We start from the raw sequence: 19044 nt of genomic DNA on the forward strand, positions 1-19044 counted from the left end.
CCACCAGCAGGAAACTGTATTCACTCGTTCTGCTGCTCTGCTACAATTTTCTCAATCAGATGATGAGTACAGTGCTTTCAATAACTGAAACATCTGGATGCTTTAAACATTCTTTACATTTTAAGGGTTAAAAGCCTGATTTTGTTTGCTATTGAAGTTCAGCAGGCAAGTTTACCTGTCCTCTATCTGAAAATGCATCTATACGTAAAATCACAAGTTAACCCTAGATACATAACAGTGACTGTTCTGCCTGATCAAGCAAGTGAAATGCTTGCCTGCCTGCTCAGAGAGATTACAGCAAGCAGTTCTCAGCTTCACGTGTTCCCGTCTTCAAGTCACTGTCAATTTTACTGATAACTCTTTTGAATTAGCCATACTGCTTTGGCATAGTCCCATATGCATGAAAATTAATCACCTGTAATGTCACATCTTTATTATTTTAACCTTTTCATACTTCACTACTTTTCAGTGACATTTCCTTGAGGGGTGGGGAGGGGGGGGAAGGCTGTACTTATCAAGAGATTGCATATGGAAGATAGGCAATCAATCACAAAAACAACAGGGAAAAATCATAACAGAAGACTTAAAACTCCTTTTATGACTCCTTATCATGCACTAGCAGATAATCAATAGCTTGTCAAAGCTGTCCATTTTGTCTTAGTGCAAAGAGTCATTTACATAGTTAATTCAAAATCACTGGCATCAAGTTATTAAAAAAAAACACAAACTCACACTAGTAAATCTACTGTAAACTCTACTGCTTATTTAACATTGTCCTTTACCTTGAACTTATTATCAGTCAGATAACCCTGTATTGCTGCAATTATCATGCAAAGAGTGAAAAAATGCACACGGAGAGTGTATCCACAAACATCAGAAGGCAAACCATCCCCAAGAGAGGATTTTATCATTGGTTTTGAATTGCTTTCCAACTTCCAAAACAATTCAAGATTGCCTATCAGTTCATCATGCATCTATGCTTAAATTTAATTAGAAAAATTGCTACCTGCTGCTCCACTATACAGAAAATAACTTGCCTATAACAAACAATTTGCCTTTCTCAATAAAAAAAAATTACACCAACGAATGCATACCTGTCACAGAAATCAATCTTGATTTTCTCGTTCCTAATCTGAGTCTCAGGTTTTACCTAAATTGCTAATGAAAAATTAATAACTGAAAAATGCATCGATTTGCTCATTTCTTTCAGCCAGCAGCAGGACTATTCAAAGCCTCAGGCACTAGAGAGATTCTTTTCTAATTTACTGAATAAGAAACAACACATGGACATTAAGATACCGTCCCTCTTTTTCCTGCATTTCTCTGGTTATTTCTTGTAGCAATGACCAAAGTGACACCTCTGCTGTCTACCAAACCTTTTTTGGCTATTAAATACACGGGACCTCATTCAACTCACAGCTCAGCAGTTGAAAGCACGTTAACCTTCCTCAGAGATTTTAGTCTAACACAAGAATTGCTTTTCTAAATAAATATTCGAGTATATAATATTCAGACTAGAAAGTAGATAAGCCTTTCAGGCAGCAAATAAGAGATGTGCTAGTGCTATTTGGTCTAACAGTCCCTCAGAAATAGGGGTGTTTGTGAAGAAAATTCAAAATGCTTATGGTACGATGAGTTCATATGGAAATGTGGGCGATGTGCACACGGTTAAAACCAAGAAGTTCACATCCAATCCTGTAACGTGCTAGGAGCCTGATTTCCCATGATGTGGGGCTCTTAGTAGGGAACAGCTGCAGAATTCTGTAACAAAAGGTAGGCTTTCGCCTTCAATCATTTGTTGTCATTCTGATTGTGTAGAAATTTTGAAATAACGGCTGTTGAAAGTTGTCCTTCCCCACCAAACATGTATTTAAAACCTAAACGTGCTTACTGCTCATTGCTATTGAGCCCTGAAACCACAAGGTGCAGAGAATGCAGCATTCATTCTTGGTAAACATAAGAGATCCTCAGGCAATGTAAAGGTAGTTAAATTTATATATGAACATTTATATACATGCATTTAATAAGGAAATTGCTGTTTTCCTATGTATTGAAGACTTAGAAATGCACACCAGTATTCAAAGCTATCAGTATTCAAAACTAAGGTTAGTTTCTAACATAGGAGGAGATGAAGAAACAGATGGAAGGGGAAAAAACAAACAAACAAACAAACAAAAAAACTAAGCAAGAGATGGAACACAACTACAGGCTAGGCAGCAAGATGCATCTCTACAAACAGCGAACACACTTTCCAAGAGTTCCCCAATGTACTTCCAACCTCAGCAGAAGTCTCCATGCCAGGCCTCATTGCAGAGCTACCTCTGCTAAACGCAAAGCCTCCTTTCCATGCCGAAATACCAGGAGAAAGAGAAACATGCAGCTGAAAGCCATGAACCCCAGCAATACTCAAGGACCAGTCTGAAAGTTGCCAGCAGATAACATAGCTCAACCACGGTCTAATTCCAGGATGGAATGCAAATACCACCCCTAGCAGAAGGTGGCAGCCACGGGGCACTGGGTGGTTTTCCAGGAGCTCATCTCTTCAGGTGCACCCAAATGCACCAACACGGTCAATCTTAGCATCGTGCTAGTGCTTCACAGAGCAAGTGACTAACTTCACAGCATTTAGTATCAGTCCCAAACAACTGGAGAGCATCTATTTTGCTGAGGAAGGAATAATTAGAAACAAAATAAGTCTCAATTTCCTGAAGCTCCTTGCAGCTAAATCATAAGCACAGCTCATTAGGCTACGCATACAAAGTAAGCCAAAGGCTGGCACACCTCTTTTACCATGTTGCAATAAAAGATTCCAAATCTTTGTTAAAAAAAAAAAAAAAAAAAAATCACATTGAGATATAACTACTTCAGAAACTAACAACTTCCTAAATTAGCCATGAATGCTGGCAGTTCTGAATGTGGCATATCTAACAAAGAAAAATTGAATTGACAAGTAAAACTGGCAATCTAACCTGATGTTTAGCTTCCTGGTGGTTTGGCTGCTAGTAGCAGTCAGCTCATCTCCATGCACACACACTGTCTTTCAGCAGACATGTTTAGAAGAAAACTTAAGAAGAAAATCATCTTCATCAGGGGTAAATATTCCTGCTTTTCCACCAGATTTTATCCTTCACATAGGGAAAAAAAGGCAGCCTCCTTATAGGTTGAAAGGTTTTTATTAAAGTAGATTTAACTGCACACATTCATTTAAGCTCAGACTGATTTTTTACTGTGCTGAAATATAAAGGCTATACTGAAACCTCAGGGAAGGTTATTTGCTCGTAGTCTGCATTTGTCTTCTGTCAGTAGATGTTTCCCATATTAAAGAATTAAAGAAAAAAAAAAGGAAAAAAAAAACACAACAGAAATAAAGAAATTAAATAGGATAATTTTATGAACTTTATTATTTGACAAAGAGCTGCTTTTAAAACAAAAGTTTAAAATCTTTAGTTTCAGACATCTCTTGGTATAGTTAGATATGTTTCATTAATCTGGGTTTCTCTGTTTTGCAGTGAGTTTTATTTAAAAAGTCTCCAACAGAATATTTCCAGGACATTTTCTTTGTAGCACGAGTTATGATTTGTACCATCAGCTAGGAAAGAGTTGCACTAAAGTCACTTTAGAAACAACAGTTACACACCCAGAGGTACTGAAAAACACGCCATCACAACCCTTGCAATGCTAATTAGCTATCAGTAATAAGCGTAGAACTGATTTATACAGATCAATTCAGCCTGTTTACTTACAGAGGTGTCCTGTGTTCCCACCCACTGACGAAATTACTTCTGTTCTCACTCCTTTTTTCCTTCTCTGCTGTAACAAAACTAGCCCTTCCCGTGCTGCTGCGACCTCAGCTCCCTCTGGCAGCATTTCAATTTCTCACACTCGCAGAATAACCCGATTCCCCCATCTCTTGGTCTCCCAACTGCAAAAGGTTATGGGGCCCAGAAGGTGCCGTCAAGGGGCAGTCCCAAATTGCCCTAGCAATAAATGCAATTAACTGCCAAATGGCCATGCACCAAAGTTGTTTTACTGCAACTAGAGAATGTCACTGCATGAAGCTGGGCTAGAGCGCTGCAGGAGAATGGGAAATGGCCTGGAGAAAAATATTAGTGATTGGCTCTAGAATTAAAGCAAGAATTGAAAAGATAAAAGGCAAGTTTTAAAAAGTACCTGACATTTTTGACGTAATTATTGGTCTGATGCAAAACACATCCTCAATGCTAACTTGGAACTCCTCAAGTGGTTCATGATCCCAAGTAAGATATACTTGCATGTTCTGTCAAAATATGCCTACGTTTTGATGCACTGACTTCATAGTTACAATTCTGAATGTTAGGAATCAACAGGGCATGCTAATGTTGATGGGTTATTTTGCTTGCGATTATGAAAGTCAATGAATTTCTTTCCCTTCACATGAAATACTGAAAACCAAAACCACCTAATTTTGCAGTGGGGAAAAAGAAAATCCCAAACTCTCCATTCCTGTGACAGTAGACCAAAACTGTTTCACCTTGCCATCAAAAATCAGTTTCCACAGTTTCAAAACTACGGGCTACAGGACCCCACATGATGCTGATGCTGATCAAGCGAGGCTTTACTCAGCAGGATTACAATCCCACTTCCTAAACATTCCGTTTTCTTTCCTGAATACAAACAAATCAAACTGAAGAGGTTCTTCCTGCTAATAAAACCTTGAGGGCTTCTAAGGGCACATCCTGCTCTTCAACATCTATTTTTTTCCCCTCAAGTGCACTGTTATTTGGAGGATTTTTTTATTTGTTGTTTTTTTTCAGGCTTTCAGCTAGAGGTCCTCTGCTCAGAGGACCACTCCTCAAGCCTCAGCGCTCCACAGGGTAGCTGAGCCCACAGGCTTTGTGAGGGCCGCTTTCCACTCCTAAGGACTCTGAGCATAATTACTATAAAAAGAAATATTTTCTGTGTAGAAAGATACATCAGTAGTGCATTAATAAGCAATGGTCCATAATGCAGCTAGCTGTTTAAAGTGCTGAATCTTGAACCAGTACAAAGAAAGCCTCATAGGTGTCATTGAGTACATGAGTTTTCATGAGGACTGATAATTATCCTGCGGAACCTGATAATGAATCAGTTTGTTGCAAAACCAGCCCAGAAGCTGATTAAATCAACCTAATCTATACTTTACTGCTAATTGGCTTTCCTTCTTCGCATGATGATGGAGAAACTCTGAGCACAGACACAGACAAAAACTTCCCAAAGTAAAGTCAGGAAGAGACTGAAGGGGGAAGAGGCAGAAGAAAGTATCCTTCCAGCTTCATGAGACACTCTCGAGGTTGTAATTTTTTTTAAAACTCAATTTAATGACTTCACTATACTGTTGCTTACTAATGCTTATTTGCTGAAGTTCCTGAGACAACGACAGAAAGAATTACTAGACTTGATGACACACCCCCACAAAAACCAGAGACAAATATACATATATATATATATATATATAAGCAAACGTAGCAAAACAAAACAGTTTTCTCAGAAACTGCTATTTAACTAACAACAATAAATTCACTCCTGGAGAAAAAGTAGGACAGTAACAATTAGGACAAACAGAGCAGTACTTGGACCAATTAAGCAGAAGGTTCATACCCATATCCATTCACCCACCATAGAGAGATGCTGCTTTACTTCTTGTTATAAGGCAATATACTTAGCTTGTGGAACTTCACTTTTTGAAAGGTTTGTGCTAGCTCGTTTTAAAGTCACTATGTCACTGAAGTTGTGAGCATTCTCCTGAAGGAAGTTAAGGCAAAGAATTTGCATATGAGTTATGAGACATCTTCAGACAATGACTTTGAAAGCTGTCTTGTCATGGGCTTTGATGTCTTTTCTGCAAGATAAGCAACCTGCAATGATTTTTATGGGAGTAAAAACTCTTTTCCCTCTCTGGGAACTTCTGACCCAGACGCGACAAGTGGGACTTCACAGGAGCGAACTGCAGGCTGCTCAGTTAGCTCTGGCTTTGGGCTTCAGCGGCAGTGAAGCCGTTCAGCTCTCACCGCTCACCTACTGCCAGATGAAGCATGAAGAAAGGCCAATGTGCTCTCACTAAGTCAGAAATTCGTTTCTGCCTCCTCTACAAAGCTGCAAGAGCACCTCACAACCACTCCACAACAGCCACTGGTGTTTCTATTACCTCAGCCGCAGCCATAGCCCCAACGAGGCTATCATGGCAATTAATTACAGCAGACCACTGGTGATGGCACTGCAGACAGTGGCAATCTCAAAAGCAGGCACCCAGAAATGACAAAGGTCCCATCCTGTGGCCAAGCTCAGCTGGTTAACAAGCAGCACACAGCTGACGTGGGTATGTGTGACTGTAACATGTTAATCTACACACACACCCAGGGAGGACCATCACAAACCTCTGGCTTAGCACATAAGAGCTTTGGGACAACTCGCACAGTCTCGTGCAAATAGCAGAAATGCAAAAGAGGTTTTTACAAGTGCATAAACACTAATTATATAGCACTCCACACGGCTTGGAGCAGGCCTAATAATATTATTAATACTGCCACGCGTCAGACCAACTCTCACAAGGCACAATGTAAACCGTGATACTGTTTCAAAGGAAAAACTGTTTCTCTGGTAATGAAGAGACCCATTAATTTTGCTGTTCTCTTCCATTTCTGCCAGCCAAAGGCCATAAACAAAGCACATGCTGTATGGATTCTTTGTTGCCATGCATCAAACTGCTTTGGAGCTTCTAAAGGAAAGAAGTTTGGAAAGAAAACACTACATTTACCTCAGTAAAGTCATGGGTAGAGGCCAACTATAAACAACTGACCTTCTAAAACTGAAAAAAAAAGTACTTACCAGTTACATTAAATGATTTACTTATAAATGCTTCATTTTAGGGGTCAGCTGAGTAGACATCTTGCAAAGCACAACTTATTTTCAAGCTACTGCTTCTGAATAATTCATACTTAGACCCTCTTTGTTCAATATTCATTAATATTCCTTCACATGTTCATTGTAGAAAATATAAAAAGCAATTAAAAAAATAAATGATGATGCTGGACAAAAACAGCCCTTTAGCCTACATAGTGGCTACCATTAAAAAAACACAGCGAGCAGAATTCTCTTCTATTTGCTATACTTGCCAAAGACTCAAAACTGACAGTGTAGTAAATTCTGATATTTTTTTTTTCAAAAAAAAAAAAAAATTAGTGCAAGTAACTCCATATAAATATTTCTGAGTATATGGGCCACTGCCAGCTTTTGTACAACCTGACATTGTAGATGAAGTCTTGGATCATTATGGACTCATACAGGTCATGTCTACCACGTGCAAGGCAACAATTTCACATCATGCTGAAATCTCCAACCTATTTCTGAATGAGCTCTCCTGCCCAGGCTGCTTCGCCACAGCAGAGCACCTCACCAGTCCACTGCCAGCCACTAGCTACTACAGACAGCTCGGGCCTCTCTGCACCTTATCACACACTTGCAGGAAAAATGCAATACCTGTTTTATTAGCTGAGTATTTTATTTGTCATCTTTATTGTCTAAATGCATTATAATTTACAAGTCAAGTAAATATTTGAAGTACCAAGGTAAAACTTTGAGTACAAACATCCTTCTTCCACTTACATTTATCCAAACAGCTGCAGCACTACAAATAGATAAACAGCAAATAGCAGGTATTTTTATCAACAGAACCAGTTTCTAATTTCCTAGATCAGATTTCTCAAGGTGCAGTTTGACACAAAACAGCCAGAAAGCAAACAAAAAAGCTGACACCTGAACAGACTGTACCTTGTGAAATTAAATGAATGTATTTTGCAACTTGGAAACTAATCATTAGTCACATTTTCCTTGCCTCCTTGGCAGGCACTTGTTCTAGCACCCAGCATGTGGCTGGCCACAGCAAGAGGAGAATGGAGACAGAGCTGGGTTCCTTCCATCCGTGAGAGCTGCACCAGGAAAATTATCTAACCTGTATTTTACCTTAAGATAACTAGATTTAATAAACAAGCAATAACCAAACATCAGTTATCCACAATTACTGCCTCACCTGCCTCTGTACTGGGAACTCTTTCAAATCTGTGCAGATAAAATGGGGTCACACTGTCGTTCTCTGCATAGGTTGGGTACCCTACTAACCCTGCTGAGGCCACATATCGAGCTGGGGAATAACGTGTGGTTGCCCAGCTACCTTAAGGTGACACTATGCCCAAGCCACAGTGGTGTGGAGTTGAAAGCAAACGCATTCATTCACAAAGTCAAAATCAGTCAATGCAATTAGAAAGGTTTATCAAATATCAGGAGAGGTCCCTGAAGACTGGAGGATAGCCAATGTCACTCCAGTCTGCAAGAAGGGCAAGAAGGAGGATCTGGGAAACTACAGGCCAGTCTCACCTCTTGTTCTGAATGCCATCTCCAAGCAATTGGAAGAGAAGAAGGTTATGAGGAGTAGTCAGCATGGATTCACCAAGGGGAAGTCATGCTCAACCAAACTCATTGCCTTCTATGATGGCATCACCAGCTGGGTAGATGGGGAGAGAGCGGTGGATGTCATCTACCTTGACTTTAGCAAGGCTTTCAATACTGTCTCCCACAATATCCTGTTAGCAAAGTTGAGAAAGTGTGGGATAGATGAGTGGACAGTAAGGTGGGTTGAGAACTGGCTGACTGGCCCAGCTCAGAGGGTGGTGATCGGTGGTGTGGAGTCCAGGTGGAGACCTGTGACTAGCGGTGTTCCCCAGGGGTCATTGCTGGGTCCAGTCTTGTTCAACATCTTCATCGACGACCTTGATGAGGGAACAGTGTCTGCCCTCAGCAAGTACGCCGATGACACAAAGCTGGGAGGAGCGGCTGACACACCAGAAGGCTGTGCTGCCATTCAGCGAGACCTGGACTGGCTGGAGAGATGGGCAGGAAGAAACCAAATGAGGTTTAATAAGAGCAAGTGTAGAGTCCTGCACCTGGGAAGGAACAGCCGCGTGTATCAGTACAGGCTGGGGGACAGCCTGCTGGAGAGGAGCTCTGAGGAGAAGGACCTGGGGGTCCTGGTGGACGACAGGTTGACCATGAGCCAGCAGTGTGCCCTGGTGGCCAAGAGGGCCAATGGGATCCTGGTGTGCATTAAAAGGAGCATGGCCAGCAGGTCAAGGGAGGTGATCCTCCCCCTCTACTCTGCCCTGGTCAGGCCTCACCTGGAGTACTGTGTCCAGTTCTGGGCTCCCCGGTACAAAAAAGACAGGGATCTCCTGGAAAGAGTCCAGTGGAGGGCCACAAAGATGAGACAGGGCCTGGAGCATCTTCCCTATGAATAAAGGCTGAGAGACCTGGGTCTGTTCAGCCTGGAGAAAAGAAGACTGAGAGGGGATCTTATCAATGTGTATAAATACCTGAGGTGTGGGAGACAGAGGGATTTGGCCAACCTCTTTTCAGTGGTTTGTGGGGACAGGACAAGGGGTAATGGCCACAAAATAGAGCACAGGAAGTTCCGCACCAACATGCGAAAGAACTTCATCAGGGTGAGGGTGACAGAGCACTGGAACAGGCTGCCCAGGGAGGTTGTGGAGTCTCCTTCTCTGGAGATATTCAAAGCCTGTCTGGACGCCTACCTGGGCAGCCTGCTCTAAGGAACTTGCTTTGGTAGGGGTTTGGACCTGATGATCTTTTGAGGTCCCTTCTAAGCCCTACAATTCTGTGATTCTGTGTGATTCTGTGATATCAAGGTGTAGAAGTGAAAGGAGAAATGTAAATCAGTATAATAAGGTTAAATATGGAATGCCTATCCCCTTCCCTTTCCTAGCTCATTTTCTGCTGTACAAGCTGAGTACCAAGACTCCCATCTTGCTACACCTTACAAATTAGGATGCAACTGAGGAAGATTTTCTCCAGCACAGAGAAGCAACACAGAGAAACAAACCACCTGTACAGGTGCACATGAACTCTAAGGCACAATCCAGTTTGCCAAGGGATCCAGACTGACCTGAAACTACATCACCTCCCTGAAACTTGTTCCAGCCCTCCCTAATCAAGAAAGCATGCTAATCGCACATCATGATTACAATAAGCCTTGTTTCGCCTCCTTCAGACTGCACTGGCAATTAAACCACATCCTGTATCATTAACCTGTACGGGTTACCTGTACCAGAAACAACTGATGAGCTGACATGCATTAAAGCCAATTTCAGCTGGTCCTAAAATGGGTAATAAAAACAGAGAGATTTAGAAACTTCCTAAGGGTCAACCTTAGGAAACTTCCTGAGTCAACCAAGCAGGGTGGCTGCAGTGCTTAGTGCCCCTGCTCAAGCACATCTGCAGCAGGACTCGAGGCCAGAGGCAGCAGGAAGCCATAACTCATGGAATGGAAGTCTGCAAGGTGCAGGACAGCAAGACAAGGAAGGCAGAGAAGAACAGGAACCTCAGGACAGCAAGACGAGTAAGGCAGAGAAGAGCAGGAACCTCCGCATTTACAGCCCCAACCTCCCCTGGCTCCTGACCAGAGGAAGGAGGACAGTGTCCTGCAATGACCAAGGGCATGACCTCAATGTTAATAGTCAACATTATCCTAAGGTCATTGTTGACTGGGGTGGGGATGAGCCCAGTGATTCTACTGGTTCTTCTTTCTGTATTCATGAATCTAAGGACAAATATAACCATCAGTTAAGAAACTCGCATACAACAAATTTTCCAACTGAAAAGAATTTCCCCTGTCACAAAGATGCACACCTCCATCACACGAAGCATCAGCTCTCCTGCAGCGAGGCGGAATTAGCATCATCTTGCATCAGGATTTGACACAGCTCTCACCTCCTCTTTTTGTGACTCACAAGGGAAACAAGGGAACAAGGAAAAGCAGCTTTGCAACTGTACCAAGCTTCAGTCAGATTCAGCCCCTGTAGCGAGCGAGCAGTTTGCCATTTTATCAAAGCTAGATTTTCACCATCTATTCCTACATATATTTTACCCCAGTTTTGTCCTCTGTAGCACATAGAACCTGTCATTAAATAACGCGTGACCCTCCCAGATACAGTTCTCAGTTGTGTCCGCAGAAAAAGATGACAGCTGCTCATGAAACAAGCGTATGAAACTCAAAATAAAAAAGTGAGAGGACTTACAGGATCAGTCAGCTCTGGCAAGCTCGCTTGGTAGGTGAGAGGTCTACAGTCACGGGTATTATTCACCAAGACACAAGGAAGAAACATCGGCCCCAAATCGTCCCCATCGAGCACGTCCACTGTGAGGGTGGTTGTACTTGTCCGTCGCTCATTAAGATTCTGGGCTCGGTCCTGGGGAGCAAATGAGTAATGTTTCACAAGACATGCTGAAATCACAGTCTACAGGATGGTTTCAAGTTAAAGGCAAGGACAAGATGTGTAACCACTCCAGTCATGCAGATGCTATGTAATAATTACAGAAAACTCCTCTTATGCTGCCTTATATACCAGTGTTTGGATAGGCCAACAGGATGCTTAGGGTCTAAATATTATGCAGTAGGGACAAAAGAACAGCAATTAAAAGGAATAAATAAATAAATACATAAATAACCCTTAAGCAGTAACCTTTTCTTTTCTAATTGGCAGTGGATAGCCCCATCACTTTAATGCCCAATCTACCTTTGTGGACCACCATTTAATACTGATCTTAGCACCTCCCTGCCCCTGCCCCCGTAAAAAAAACAGCTAGAGGACAGCAATGAGATGGATCCAAGATCTCCAAACCGGGGAAATCTGTTTCCCCTTTCAAAAGCCAACTTGTCTGGAGAATGAGTTACACTGTTCGTGTTTTAAAAGGCTGAAGTATATTTCTGTCCACAACAAAGATGGTTCAGCTAAAAAGATCTTGACATTCTTTGCAACGCTTCATGGTTTGTTGTGGTTTTGTTTTGTTTTTTTTTTTAATGGATTTGAGAGACAATACTGACTACTGGAAGTTCTTTGTCTACATTTCTTTCTCTCCAGATGTTAAGGAATAAAGTTATACTTTCCTGAAATGTGGGAATGACCCAGATTATTTCTCTATGTTGACCAAAGTACACACTAGCAATAATTTACCTTTTCTTTCTTCGTTTACAATTATAGTGAAGAAATAGCGTGACTATCCATTATTTATTTCAAAACAATATAAAGTGTATCCATTTTAAAAGAGTAATTGTTGTGGTGGCTTTTCTTTATAAAAATAGAATCTCATGGAAGGAAAACGGGTCATCAATTATGTCTTACCCTCCTATTCTAGGCTATCATTAACAGGAAAGACAAAAGCAATTGTTTTTAAAACAGGTATTTATGCCGTTTAATATCATCCTCTGCATATAGGAAATAGGTCAGTCCTCTAAGCCATACTAAATGTATTTTTTTTCCTTATTTGCTATCCACTCCGTTCTTGGAACCTCTTTACACTATTAGTCATTAAACGTGGGAATTTCTGAATTTAACTTTCTTCATGGCCAACGATGAAAAACAATGCCAACAACAAGGAGAAGTGTAACAATCTTCACCATCAACTCATCTGTTTGTTTTTACACCCCCCTTCTGTGTGCCTTTGAGTAATACTGGATCAAAGCACAGATAAAGGATAATTAATTTCACGTAATGTCTTCAGGATGAAGGAGCAATAAACACTCATTGCTAATGTAATCAGTGGAATACAAGTATGATTGCATGCCATTGAGAGAATTAAGTGCAGCATGCAATATTTTGAAAAACAGAACAAAACAGATGAGTTGGGAGGGACCTACAAAGACCATCAAGTCCCACTGCCTGACCACTTCAGAGCTAACCAGAAGTGAAAGCAAATATTGAGGAGGGCACCGTCCAAAGGCCTCTTGAACACTGGCAGGTGTGGGGCACTGACCACCTCCCCAGGAAGCCCATGACAGTACTGGAGCACTCTCACGGTACAGAAACTTCCCCTCCATCTGGTCTGACCCTCCCTGGTGCAGCTCCAAGGTGACCAGGAGTAGAGCCCGGCACCTGCCTCTGCGCTTCCTTCCCCTGGGAAGCGAGGTCTTCCTCTCAGCCTCCTCTTCCCCAGCCTGGCAGCCCAGGTGGCCTCAGCGTCTCCTCCCAGGACCTGCCTCCCAGCCCCTTACCAGCTTCTGGCCCTCCTCTGGATGCTTTCCAGGACATGCCCATGTATGCTGGGGTGGGCACAGAACTGCTCACACCACTCAAGGTGAGGCCACACCATCACCAAACAAGAGGCCCCCCTCTTCTAACCGCCCGGCCGTGCCACATATGACACAGCCCCCGAGGTGCAGGGCCCTCCTGTGAGCTGCTGCAGCCACGCGCCTCCAGCCTGTGCCCGGCCTCCCCAAACGCCAACCGGCATTCCCTTGTCTGAGCTTCGTGGCACTGCTGGTCGCCCAGTGCCCTGACGCACCCAGACCGCTCTGCAAGGCCTCCAGGGATCAGCAGCACCTCCCAGCTTAGCATCACTGCCAAACTTGCCAAGGATGAGTTCTGCTTCTGCATGGGAAATATGTCAGACAGAACTGGCCCAAGAAGTGAGCCCTAGTAATGATAAATGAAAGGCTGCATACAGCAAACTCTTAAGGAAGGCTATAAAGGTTAATTAGAACCTTTCTTTGAGATTAGTTACTCTTCTGTGATCACTAAATAACTTCAGTGAACACAGTTCCCTTGTAAGTATTTCTGAGAGATCAACTGTCCTTGTAAGATGCTTCAATCATGCAAGCTGCCTCATTATAAAAATGTCGAAGCTATCAGCATAGCTCTCATCCCAAGCCGTGTAGCACAAAGGTGGCCATTTATCGTATAAGGACACATATCGGAAGGAGCGAGCAAAGTAACGAAAGACTGCTTTGTGGCACTGCCACTGTGCATCACAAGCTGCACCGTCACCAGCAGATCACCCTGCGTGAGCGATAGGTGTCCCTCCTAACGCAAGGTGTTTGCACTGCTGCACACCAGGCTCCGCGTGGGCCTCCTTTCTCTTGAAAAACATGACCTCCTCAATTAGCCGAGCTGCTTTCCTTGGAGAGGATGAACTCACAAAACTTACAGCTCTGACATCAAAGGAAGAGAGCTGTGAATACAGAGTGGTGATCTGCAGAATTAATCATGGATCGAAACAAAAAGCAAAACAAGCATAAAGAGTTTTGTGCACTCCCATATTTCTGTTCAAGAGATCAGCAAGTTATGTTACTCAGGCAAAATGACTTGTTTTAACAGGCATGGGGGGCAGGAAGTATCTGGAGGTATAGTTAAGTGCAAAAAGCATTGAGACACCCTCAGAGAGAAAATGCTGAACGTGCCACAAAATATGTGCCCAAAAAATGTATCTACAATTCTGTAAATATATGCCAAAAAAAATGTATCTACAATTCTGTATCAGAAAAATGACAGTAATATAAATGAGTGAATTTGTATTACTATAAAGCTGTCTTAGGGTTGCTTCAGAGCACCCTCATTTTCCCCATAAATGAAGTAGTATCACAACAGCGGTAAACAGTGGAAAATTTCTCATTTCAGCCATTATCAGAATGGCAAAAAAAAAAAAAAAAAAAAAAAAAAAAAAAGCTTTTATAGCCCTCAAGGACAGCAACAATTTCTCTAATGACAGATATATTAGCTATAGTTTAAACATCACTTTTCTTGGTATGCATTCTCCACTGCTGGCCACTGTGCAAAAAACCCCTCTGTATAACCATGCAATAATGCAATATGACTTGAAAGAAAAATTGCCTCTTTATAGAAAACTGCATTTCAAACCTGAAGGATACAACTAAATTGTATCCATTAAACTCATTTGACATCAAATTAGCATGGCCAGATGTGTTAGAAAATGAACACTTAGTGACACCAAAATGCACTTTTCTGCATGGACTGTTCCTCAAATACGATACTTGTTCCCAGCGCCAAAAAGGTTGTCCTGTTACCCACCCTGAGCAAGCTTTTTTAACCACTAATAATGTCTAAGCTTTCAATGACAGAAAGTACCCAGGTACATCTTAAGTAAGGTCTTCAGGAAAAGAGTGCATCAGACCTGTTATTTCAGAGATACTTCCCTCTCCTAAAAACCCACCTAAATAAGATTGGTAAGTGGCCATTAAGAGATACACACTTACATTTGCTTGAACAATGACAAAATAACGAGTCTTTTCTTCATAATTCAGTCTCTCTCGTAGAACTACTGCTCCAGACAACGTGAGAGGAATATCAAAGGTCCTGTTGGAAGTCTGCAAAAGTTAAAACAGCAACACAAAATTGAACATGCTTCGAAGTTAAAGCACATTTCAGATAGGCCGCAAGGAGATAATCTAATGGACGGTATACCAAAATTACTTATGCTTCTCGGATTAGAGCATTTAAATAGTCTACTGTGTTTTCTCCCCACCCATGAGAACTTCACAATAAATATTGTGTGTGTAACAGGATTCTCTCTGACTCTTTGCACATAACTCATTCCTTCTGACCATGAACAGGATAGTCGAACTATCCTGTTTCTTACTGATTTGCCATGCTGAATTTACACTCTGATGTTCAGAAAACCTCTCCTGATGTGGACACAGGAAATTTAGGTCTGGGGTTTCTGTAGTTTGACTTACCTTATTCTATTTTTCCTCACCATTAAGAGAGCATCAGGTATGAGAGATTAAGAATTCCTTACCGTTGTACTTTTTATCCTACTCTTTATTCCGGCGTTCATGAGGGTGACAAAGTTTTAAATGTCAACTCTACAGTTAGGTGCCAATTCACAGTGGCAGTGATGCACATGTTCATGCACTAATAAATACAGATTTCTGGGTAGATCAGGTGAAATTCAATTTGTCCCACACATTTGCTTAAACAGATTCATGGCACCAAATGACAGGAAGGTACTGCTAGGGTACACACACTTTCAAAGGATTCACCGCATTAAATGATCCATTTTGAGGGAAGATTACAGGTAAAGACGCAGGTTTCAGAGGTGAGATCTGGTTCCAGTTCTGTCATCAAATTGATCACATCAAAATCTTTCCATGCTTCAATCTCCCAATGTATAATATGATTAACATTGAGGTATGGTGTATGGGGAACAGCCCTAGAGCAGTCCAAAACCTCTCAAAAGCCAACTCTGCCGAGGTACAAAGTACTTTTCTTCCCTGAGGTAACATAGAAAGGCCTCGTCCCCCTTCACTGCTTTTGCAGGTTCACTGCTATTGTCTCTCTCTTTCTTTCTATTAATGGTACTTGCTAAAAAATAATTAAAAAAAAATCAAGTGTGATGTGAACTATGCAAGTAACAGGGATATTTCTGACTACTGTATAAAATGATGCTGTTTGCACACGCACACACACACCACTTCTAACTCATGAGGAAGATTCCCCCTTGCTGCTTTAGCCCACTTATCTCTGGTTAAAAAGGCAAGAACCAGCTGGAAAAGACTCTGCAGCTCAGGAGCAGCCAGGGCACTCTCAAAACACTGCCTTTCCTTGGCATATCTTGCCATGAGGATGCATTTGAAGTGGAAGACTACAATCTGAACTGTTAATAAGCACCAGTGGAATTTCAGAAAAACAAAACAAAACAAACTTTTAGCCTCATCCCCAACTGCCTGCATCTGGAGTCCCCTCTCTCTCCAGTACAGCAGTGAATGCAGTGGCTCAGGGTGATGTGTAGTGCAGGGTCCAGGTGTGGGCTTGTGTGACTGCTCCTGAAGGTGGCCCATCAGAGCCACCCCATGCACATCCCTGCGATTGTTCTGCAGACTCCATTTATTCCTGCTGCAATCCAAACCGTTAACAAAGCTCCAAGGCAATTAGAAGATGTACACAGCACAGCTCAGCTGCATTTCCATCCAAAACTGAAATGAGCCAGCATATGCAGGAAGTCAGGAATATCAAGAGCTCCTTTATGCTTTCCGGCAGAATGACGCTGCTTTGTCACCTGCCTACTCCAAGAGAACAGAACTGATTCTCCTTGAAAAGCTTCAAAAAATAAATATCAAAATGCATTTGTACAAAAGTCTTCATAACAAAAAACATTCACCTAGCTTAAAACGGTGAAACAACATCATTTCTGAAGCCCAGAGGCAGCAGGATGGCAAGGATCACTTCCTGATGTCAGACATAAAATTAGCCTTTTGGGAAAATTTAATAAATAAATAAATAAAAATAATAATAAAAAACTTCCAGGTCATTCAGCTCTATGCCCTAAGCAGTAGAAAGATAACAGTTCCACATTATCAACATTACCCGACGGACAGCACAAAACCACTTGAAGAATTACACTTCTTAAATTCAAAGAGTTCAAAGCAACTTGCAGGGCTTTCTAGAAGGATGGCCTGTGCACAGATGGTAACATCTGGCAAAAATAGCAAAATCTCTACTATGTCAGGGCAGGTTTTAGAGTTCTAAAGAATCAGAGGACGTGAGGTTGGCAGAGAGCACAGAAGTTCACACAGGCTGCTCTGTGCCTTGGCCAGTTGGGGCTGTGTATCTCCTAGGACAGAGATCGTACCACCTCTCTGGGCTCCTGCTCCACTGTTTGATCTCTGTCATGGGGGGGAAAAAGAGCATTTCCCATCTTCTAATTGAAAGTAGTCTGCTTCTGTTTTCTCCATAACATGCAGTACACATAAGACAAACCTAAGTTTTTCCGTGTGTCGCTGCCTTAGCCTGATTATCCTGGATCTCTGTTGAAGCTGCCCACGGCCATCGCCCAGCACTGCTGTAGGACAGTCCCTACACCCAGCCCAAGCCACAATCTTTCCCACCTATCTTAAATTGGATTAAAAGGAAGTGGTGGTGCTGGGCTATGATCCCAGCTTCTAGTCTAGAATGCAAGCAGCTCAGACAGGAGAATAAAAGTATCTCCTGCAATTCTGCTACTTGCTTGTGCAGGTGCACAGGGGAGGAGGCAATTTACCCTTTGTAACAAGGTTGTGTGCTTTGGAGAAGCCACAATAGGCTACATATCCCCATCACCACTTTTTTTTTTCTTTTTAATTAAACTACCATTCAAGATAAAAAGAAGACCAAGCACTATATATCTAGTACACAAAAGAGAAACATTTTCTCTTCCCCTCAATAAGATCTATTGAAAAAATGCAAACAGCTAAAGACATCGTTGATTCATCCGTGGCAATGATGCATACATCCAAAAGGAAAGGATTTTGTGTTTGTTTTTAACTGGAGCTTCAAGCTGCATATACCTGGTCTGTCTGAGTTGTACCTCACGCACTCAGGTATCCAATACACACATTTACTGCATGCAGCTGCAGAGTCAACGAAGTGTAACAGAACCAGTGAAGCTGTTGAGAATATTGCTCATCTCTCTGCTACAGCAGACACTGAAATTTCCAACAGAATCCTACTGGCACAGAAATTATGTTTAACTTGCAACTTTATAATAAAAGGAAATGTTACTGGGAGCATTATGTCCAATTAAGTTTCTTTCACACCCCTGGGAGAACTCCAAAGAGAGCTGTGATGTCCCAAAAGCTCCCCCAGTGATGTAAAAAACACCTCAGGTAACCACCAGCCATATTTCTCTGCATTTTTCATAGGTCACTTATGGCCTCCATGGAAGCTTTGCAACATAAATCATGAGTGTGATGTGAAATACTGCACAGATAACGTTCTACGTTTCAATGTACATGTGGCAAAATACTGCCAGGTAAACTCTCTGAGAAAGGGAAAGTCACCAGGATACCAATTCAATTTGATCCACAAACAGGGATATGTTATGTGGAAAATCAACACAGCAAAAGCGTTTCACATATCCCAATCTTCAGAAAAACTCAACAAGTTTCATTTTGTGTCCTCACCAAATATAATACAATGAATCTCTGTAAAATTAGCTAATAAGGCCGGAGTCCAGAACTTGTAAGGATGCATTTGTCTTAATAACCTTCAGGTATCAGAGTCCTCAGAGATCTACAATTAGCTCTGCATTAGAAAACAATCTTTTTGGCAAGTTAATTACCTTACCCTTAGCTTTTCAGAGCCGTCAAGCATGTTTTGCTTTCTTTTTTCTACTTAACTTTTATCTATCTTCCAAATTAAACAACAGAATCACAGAATCACAGAATCACAGAATTTCTAGGTTGGAAGA

General features: G+C 41.9%; 1 protein-coding gene across 12 annotated transcripts in view; it reads right to left on the reverse strand.

Annotated features, from left to right (window-relative positions):
• PCDH15 (protocadherin related 15) overlaps positions 1 to 19044 on the reverse strand; it is a 721430-nt gene that overhangs the window by 229191 nt on the left and 473195 nt on the right. For all 12 annotated transcript variants that reach the window (XM_035329710.1, XM_035329721.1, XM_035329709.1 and 9 more), the window contains 2 exons: positions 15074 to 15184; positions 11103 to 11273 (listed from right to left, as the gene is read on the reverse strand). In XM_035329710.1, the coding sequence (XP_035185601.1) occupies positions 11103 to 11273; positions 15074 to 15184 (282 nt within the window). The remainder of the gene's footprint in view (positions 1 to 11102; positions 11274 to 15073; positions 15185 to 19044) is intronic.

Source organism: Oxyura jamaicensis, chromosome 6, assembly GCF_011077185.1.
Source record: "Oxyura jamaicensis isolate SHBP4307 breed ruddy duck chromosome 6, BPBGC_Ojam_1.0, whole genome shotgun sequence".
In the NCBI taxonomy this organism is placed as follows: Eukaryota; Metazoa; Chordata; class Aves; order Anseriformes; family Anatidae; genus Oxyura; species Oxyura jamaicensis.